The sequence below is a fragment of the Octodon degus genome, unplaced genomic scaffold, assembly GCF_000260255.1.
Source record: "Octodon degus isolate 3935 unplaced genomic scaffold, OctDeg1.0 scaffold00047, whole genome shotgun sequence".
NCBI lineage: Eukaryota > Metazoa > Chordata > Mammalia > Rodentia > Octodontidae > Octodon > Octodon degus.
Genome location: NW_004524623.1, coordinates 8,702,926 through 8,710,695, shown reverse-complemented (window position 1 = coordinate 8,710,695; position 7,770 = coordinate 8,702,926). Strand labels below are relative to the sequence as shown.

General features: G+C 33.4%; 1 protein-coding gene across 1 annotated transcript in view; it reads left to right on the top strand.

The window, feature by feature from the left end:
- The window catches only part of Zfc3h1 (zinc finger C3H1-type containing), a 65,396-nt gene that overhangs the window by 44,399 nt on the left and 13,227 nt on the right, over positions 1 to 7,770 (top strand). Inside the window, exons 11-18 of the mRNA XM_004632216.3 lie at positions 364 to 485; positions 1,388 to 1,537; positions 3,608 to 3,782; positions 4,022 to 4,153; positions 4,605 to 5,147; positions 5,231 to 5,340; positions 6,172 to 6,303; positions 6,406 to 6,527. Of these exons, the coding sequence (XP_004632273.1) occupies positions 364 to 485; positions 1,388 to 1,537; positions 3,608 to 3,782; positions 4,022 to 4,153; positions 4,605 to 5,147; positions 5,231 to 5,340; positions 6,172 to 6,303; positions 6,406 to 6,527 (1,486 nt within the window). The remainder of the gene's footprint in view (positions 1 to 363; positions 486 to 1,387; positions 1,538 to 3,607; positions 3,783 to 4,021; positions 4,154 to 4,604; positions 5,148 to 5,230; positions 5,341 to 6,171; positions 6,304 to 6,405; positions 6,528 to 7,770) is intronic.

Here is a 7,770-nt window from a genome sequence, read left to right as displayed (position 1 = left end):
TGCACTGTGTTAGCAGCACACTTATATTAAAATATGTTTGCCTGCCTGGCAAGTGCCAGCTCCTGAGTTCAATTCCTGGTACACCCCCCCCCCCCAGCATATTGTCTGAGTACAATTTTAATCGTTTTTTCCTATTTTAACAGTCATGTAGATAATCATTTAGTTTATTGATTTTCAAACTGCTGGTCTTGATTACTTGGTGAGTTACACAATTAATTGAATAATAATTACCTGCATGTTTTAAAGACAGTGACAATATTGTTGTTTCTGATATGCTGGTATATGCTGGGTTGCAGCACAATATTAAGCTTAATGTGGACTTTTGAAAACTATTGATGTGGTTAATTTCTAAATTCTCTTTAGCAAGCTTCCAAACCAAAAGTACCTCCAAAATCTGAAAAAGAAAACGATCCCTTGCGAACACCAGAAGCTTTGCCTGAAGAAAAGAAGATTGAATATAGATTGTTAAAGGAAGAGATTGCCAAGTGAGTGGCATTTTATATAATTTGTTTTATTTATTTATTTATTTATTTATTTATTTATTTTTTGTATTTTAGGGAAGGCTCTACAGGGTGTTCATGGTCTCACTACTAGATCAGACTTGTAGTGATCTGTCTGTTTTCAGCCTCCCAAGAGCTGGGATTACAGGCAGGTGCCACCAGGCCCAGTCTCAATTGCTGTCTCAGTGCACCCTGGGGCTGGGGCCAGCATGGCAGGCCCGGGGATCGAAATTCCTGCCCCTTTGCCTGCTTGCAGGCACTTTATAATCTGCAGAGCTATTTGGCTACCCCCCTATAATTTGTTTTAAAAGTTGGTGCCGTTTCCCAAACTTCCTTTTGTCTATATGAAGTTTAATGGGAAATGAGGGATAGTGATCTTTACCCTAGACGCAGAGTTGATGTTTCTGTAATGCTCACCAAAGGAGGAGCCACATGATTGTCTGTAGACTTATACACCAAGAAGCAAGGAGATCTGCCTAACTGAAACTAAAAGCACTTGAAGGGGAGACCTGGAATGGCTAATTGGAATGCCAAATTAGGGCCTTTGTATTGGTCCTCACTGCAGTGAGTCAGTGTGGTTGGCATTTTTAATCTTAGGAAAAAGAATCTTTTTTTTTTTTTTCCATAAATTTATTGAGAAACAAGTAGCAATGAGACAGTTTCAAACCAAACTGGTAGGACAGTTTCAATAATTAACACATTGTATACATTCTTCCTAGTGGTTAATTGCTGTACAAGATGCAGACGTGATATCCTACTTACAAATACCATTAGAACAAATCCCTCTATTCATTAAGAGAATGTAACTGTATATCGATCCTAAAAGAATCATTTTAAAGAAAAATAATTTCACTTTTTGGTGTAATGCTTCTTTTTTGTTACTTTAGTCGTGAGAAACAGCGTTTGATTAAATCAGACCAGCTAAAGACAAGTTCATCATCTCCAGCAAATTCAGATGTAGAAATTGATGGGATTGGCAGGATAGCAATGGTTACTAAGCAGGTTACAGATGCAGAAGCAAGACTTAAAAGACACAGGTGAGCTCCATTATCTGACTACTTTAGGTTTCTAAATGTTCCTCAGTAGAGGTACTAAATGTATTTTTACACTATGTGTGTGATTAATAAGCAACATATAGGATCACAAATTTTCACGCTAGTTAAAATTATAAAGGCATATTAAGTTATAAATTTACATAAAATACTAGAATTAACATTTAAATAAAAACATAAAGCCTTCAAAGGAAAAATACTTCAAATTTATTCCTGGCTTATCTGTTGCTTAAAACCGTTATGAACCTCCTTGTGGAATTTTCTTGTAATCCTCTGGCATGTTTTCAAAAGTACCTTAATTGGAAGTATGTTTTTATTAGAGATGGGCTTGATGTTTGGAAATTGTTGTTGCCTAATCTGGACAGTAAAACACTTGGTCAAGTTACTGTGCCTCTTAGATGTTTTGTGAAATTGCTGTGCTGCTTATCTGATTTTGAAACTTTGCAGAATATCTCTAAAATCTGGTGGGATGAATATGTTGACACATTTTACTGAAATCATTACCATATATTTGATAACAAAATTTTATCTTATTTTGAGTATGTAGTTTTTGCATGCCAACCACCATCAGATCATTAGATAATGAAGAGTAAAATTATTTGTTATCCTCAATTATTCTAAAACTTTATTCTGCTTTTAGGTTTACAAATACATGGGGAGGTTCTGTGCAGAGGTAGTAGGACTTTATAGAAGCTGACTAAGCAATTTTTGAACTTATTAAACCATCATAGTAAAAAACAGTTAGTCATGAATTAAATCTTAATATTAAAATATTAATCTTTAGTAATTATTAATATTCAAACAATCTAATAACTTTTAAAGAGGTTTCAAAAGTTCATCTATACTTAAGGAAAAAGAGTACAAACTTACAGCTTTGTTTCTAACATTATAGTTGCCATAGTCTTTTTTTCTTAAACCCTGAAAAAGAGTGCAACTTAGGGTGTTTTTGTAAGGCAACAAGGGACCGGTGAGACAACTCAGTAGTCTACAGCTCCTGCTTCTGCGAGCTTAGGCAGGCGGAGGAGGCCCTGTAGATCCTTGGCACCACATGCTGTACCAGCCCTCAGGGCAGGCTGAACCGGCCGAAACCAAACAAAACAAAAACTATAAGGCAACAAAAGTCACAAGGAAATAGTGACTGCAAAGTGTTATATATAAAGATGGATTTTTTTTTTCCATGTTGACTATGGTATTGGATACCAATTATTAGTATTTATGAATGTGTTTTGCTCTGAAAATTAGTCTTGTGCTAACTACCCTGTTTCCTCTGAGGTATAACATCATCTTATGTACTACTAAAAGATACTGCTGAACAATGATAACTGTTAAAACAAATGATAATTATTTTAAAAACTTTTGTCTTTATACCAATTGTAACACTTTGTTTTTATGATTCACTATAATAGCTGTGACTCTTAAGTTTAGACTATAATATTTGATATTTTAAAAGATTTAAAATTGTTTAAATTTAATCAGATGTTTGTATTTTTGTCTTTTTTGTTTCTCTGCGTAGTACCTCCATATATCTGTAGTTACTTAAAACTTAGATTTTTTTCTTTACTTCCTTGTATTGCTTTGAATAAGATAAATTTAAATATTTATAAGTTAAATATGCTTAATAGCATTTCCTAGATTTTTGTACATTTGGATTCTTACATAAATGAGGGAGAATATAGCAACTTTCTCAGCCCTTGTTGAAGATCCATCATATCAGGTCAGGTTCAACCAACCCTGAACATAGTACAGGAACATTTTCTGTGGTAATTCAAATTTTCTCAAGTTTACATGATTTTGATAAAAAGATCACAGTTGGTTTTGTAAAATGAAGCTCAGTTTGGATTCCTGTATGATGATAAATACAAAAACATACTTGTAGCTGTCACAGACAACGTGTGTCATGTATAATGTACCTTCACCTGTGCCCAGCTGTGCACGGAAACCAGAGATTCACGTGTGCCGGGCAAGTGCTCCAGCACTGAGCGACACCCGCAGCCCATAGATGGTATCAGTCTGAAAGTTGAGAAAATAATGATAATTTTGTTATTTTTCACTTAGACTTCTCTTGATGAAAGATGAATCTATTTTAAAGAATCTTGTACAACAAGAAGCCAAGAAGAAAGAATCTGTTCGGAATGCTGAAACAAAAATTACAAAACTTACTGAACAGCTTCAAGCAACTGAAAAAATTCTCAGCGTTAACAGAATATTTTTGAAGAAGCTTCAGGAACAAGTAACAGTTTTTTTAAAAATTAAAATATTGTAGTCTGGTGATTACATCATTTTTATAGTATAGTCAGATTTTCTAAATTGCAAGGTAAAGTTGTCAAAATGTATGTGATGCAGCTTTTAAGATGTAATATTGTAATATTTTTATTTTTAGTCCAATATTCTAAAAGTGTTGTGTAAGAATCTATCTGTTCTCATAAGATTATTATTTACATCCTTGGACTTTTTTTTTTGTATTTCCAGATTCACAAAGTTCAACAGCGTGTTACAATTAAGAAAGCTTTGACTCTGAAATATGGAGAAGAGCTTGCTCGGGCAAAGGCAGTGGCCAGTAAAGAAATAGGAAAACGGAAACTGGAACAAGATCGCCTTGGAGTAAGTTGTGTGTGTGTGTGTGTGTGTGTGTGTGTGTTTTGGCGGAACCAGGGATTGAACTCAGGCCCTTGCGCTTGCCAGGGAAGCACTTATTCTACTGAGCCATCTCCCTGGCCCCCTCTTAGAGTAAGTTGGACAAGCAGACTTTTATGATACTTGTAAAGCTTAGAGATGTATGAAGTAACTCAGACATTTTCTTGTAAATTGAAAGAGAATGAGATTAAAACTTTGTTTTTAAATGACATCTGCATTTTTGGATGCTTTTTATTTTGTCTTAACTTTAGTTTTAGTAGGTTTTAGATTAAGTAGAACAATTGGTGGAGACTCATGAATTCTGTTTTATTGTCATTTAGTTTTTTAATATTGGCATTTTATTATAACAATAAGTTATTGTATCAAAAATTACTTATAAAATCACAGCAATATAAAATATTGGTATCACCCCCTCCAGCCAAACAAAATGATAAGACTGGACAATTCTCCAATATCAAGTCCAAGAAAACACTCAGCAGAACTAATTGCTATGGAGAAAAGACGACTACAAAAGTTGGAATATGAATATGCCCTGAAAATTCAAAAATTAAAAGAAGCCAGAGCCCTTAAAGCAAAGGAACAACAGAGTATGGCTCCAGTGTTGGAAGAGGAACCGGAATTTTCTTTACCTCAGCCATCACTTCATGATTTGACACAAGATAAATTAACTCTGGACACTGAAGAAAATGATGTTGATGATGAAATTTTGTCTGGTTCAAGCAGAGAACGAAGAAGATCCTTTTTAGAATCTAATGCTTTTACTAAACCTAACCTTAAACACACTGATACACCTAACAAAGAATGCATAAACAAACTTAGTAAAAGCACTGTAGAAAAACCAGAACTTTTTCTAGGATTAAAAATTGGTGAATTGCAGAAATTATATTCAAAAGCTGACAGTTTAAAGCAATTAATTTTAAAAACCACCACAAGCAGTACAGAGAAGATTTTGTATGGTCAAGTAAGTGAACATTTTATATTCTTTATGAAGTCTAGAATGCATCTTAGCTTTATTTACCTTATATAATTTTTATCATCATGCAGGAGATTTCTTTGGATGTGGATTTTGTTACAACACAGAGTAAAACCACGGAAGTAAAGCCATGTCATTTTACACCCTACCACAGTCCCCTTCTTGTTTTTAAGTCCTACAGGTATGAAAGCTTCAATAAGCTTGATTTTTAGCATAACTACATTATTTTTGAGTTATTTTACCTTGAGCATTTAATGTGACTTACAAGGTAATGGAACTTTGGACCCTGAAAAATGGACTTGTTTTCTTAGAGAAAATAAAAATTAAGTAGAGTGTTACTGTATTCAGAGCATATTCAGAAAGTGAGGTTTAGTTCATCCTTACTATCAGTTTCTAATCTTGGTGGCTGATGGGAATGTGAGTTCTAGATTTTTGTTTCTTAGGAATTTTAAGAAAAATAATTGAAATATCATGAAATTTTTTTTAACTTCTGAGTTTTCAATTTTACTACTCAGTCTAAGGAGTGCCTTAGTAAGCCTTCATGAAGTTAATTTAGGCATTCTCAGATGACTAGCTTTATGAGCGGATGTCCTGAAACGTTTTCAGACTTCCCAAAGTTGTGAGACTCTTAGATCGGTAAGCTTAATGATAAAATTATGAAGCCCTTTCAAAGTGCTACAGGCTTTTTTCTAACTTTTAAAAAAAAAAAAATTATATTTGTTGGTAACATGTACAAGCAGTACTAAGAGAGCACTACTTTTAGAATACATTATTCCTTTATTTTCTATTTCAGATATCTTATGTACCCAAAGTAGCTTATTCCAGTCACTTGATAGTCTGTTTATAGAGTTAATTTTGGTATTAGTTGGATAAGTAGTAGGCTCAGAGCATGGAATTTTTTAGAGATGGTGTCTCCCTTTGTAGTTCAGGCTGACCTTGAACTCACTATCCTCCTAGCTTTCTAAGCAGTATTTATTGGAGCATAATGTGCCTGTCCATATTCTCTTCTTAGATTTAGTCCGTACTATCGAACGAAGGAAAAGCTTCCATTGAGCTCAGTATCATACAGTAATATGATTGAACCAGATCAGTGTTTCTGCCGTTTTGACTTAACAGGAACTTGTAATGATGATGATTGTCAGTGGTGAGTAGTTTTTGTTTGTGAACTTTTTATAATTTAAACAGAGATCTTGTTTGACTCTGATATGTTTTTGATTGTCTTTTCCTTATTTTCATTTTATTTTAGGCAGCATTCACATGACTATACACTTAGCCGAAAACAGCTATTCCAGGACATTCTGTCATATAATCTGTCTTTGATTGGTTGTTCAGAGACAAGCAATGATGAAGAAATTGCTTCTGCAGCAGGTTTTTAAAAGATTTCTTATTCTTCACCAAGAAAATTTGAATTTATACCATTTAAAACCTTTATATATAATATGTATATATCGACTTTAGATAACTGTATGTTCAGTATGTTCACCCAAGACCCTTTTATGTTGATCTGCTACTAGTGTTGCTTTTCAAATTTAAATTAGCTAAATTTCAAAATTTACTCCCTCAGCACCAACAGCTATGTTTTAAGTGCTGATTAGCCATGTGTGGCAAGTGTGCACCATTAGTACAGCAGAGGCTGCAGAACCTTGTTTTGATAGAGTCCATTTAGCAGTTTCTTTAGAAAACAAATTGACCAAGTTGTATAGACACTATGAGTTTTAGTATAGGCTGTTGTTTTCAAAAATAGAGATCTGGAATTTAAGATGAGTATAGCTTCTGTTTCTTTACAGAAGTAGAAAGGACTTTATTCACTTTAACATTGTAGAAAGTAAAGATTCCTAGCAAACACTGTGACAAAGTATTGTTTTTTAAGAGATTTTGTTGCCAAGTAATCTTAAGTGTTCTCCAAGTCAAGGGAATTAGCACAAAGTTAAATAATTATCACCAAAGAGTGACTGAAAAGGCACTAAATTTGTTTCATTGTTCTCAGTAGTTTGGGGCTTCAACTTTTTTTAAAAGTTTTTTTATTATAATTTTATTTTAAAGAGTAAAAACAAGAACAGGAAAAACAAGCAAAGACAGAAACAGGGTGACATGTAACAAAACATACATTACAGATTTTCAAAACAAAAATAGTTGATTAACAGTGATTGATATATTTTCTATTTTTATCATCATATCTGTTGCTCAGATTGACAGATACAGTTGTGCAAGATGGGACATATGATTGAATATTACCACATGCTTTCAAGAAATCTTAAATTTTTGTTCTTGATTCTCATTTTCTTTTATTACCTTTTTAAAAATTTATTTTAAAGAGTACAGTAATAATTGATATGACGTTAGAAACGGTACACATTTAGAAGACCAAGATGATAGGTATTTCAAGTATGGTTTTAGTATTACACATTGCTGCCCTCAATGTAGTTGCTGAGTGCATAGATATCAACATGGAGAGTTAGTCAGGGTGAGAATTTTACCCATTAAATGCTATTTTCAAAAACCTGACAAAAATTCTTTGGATTATTGCTTTATCCAACTTGTATACATACATGTATGGTTTTGCCCCTACCTTGTTTCCTAATTTTTCTCGTTTCTCTTTTTTTTTTTTTTT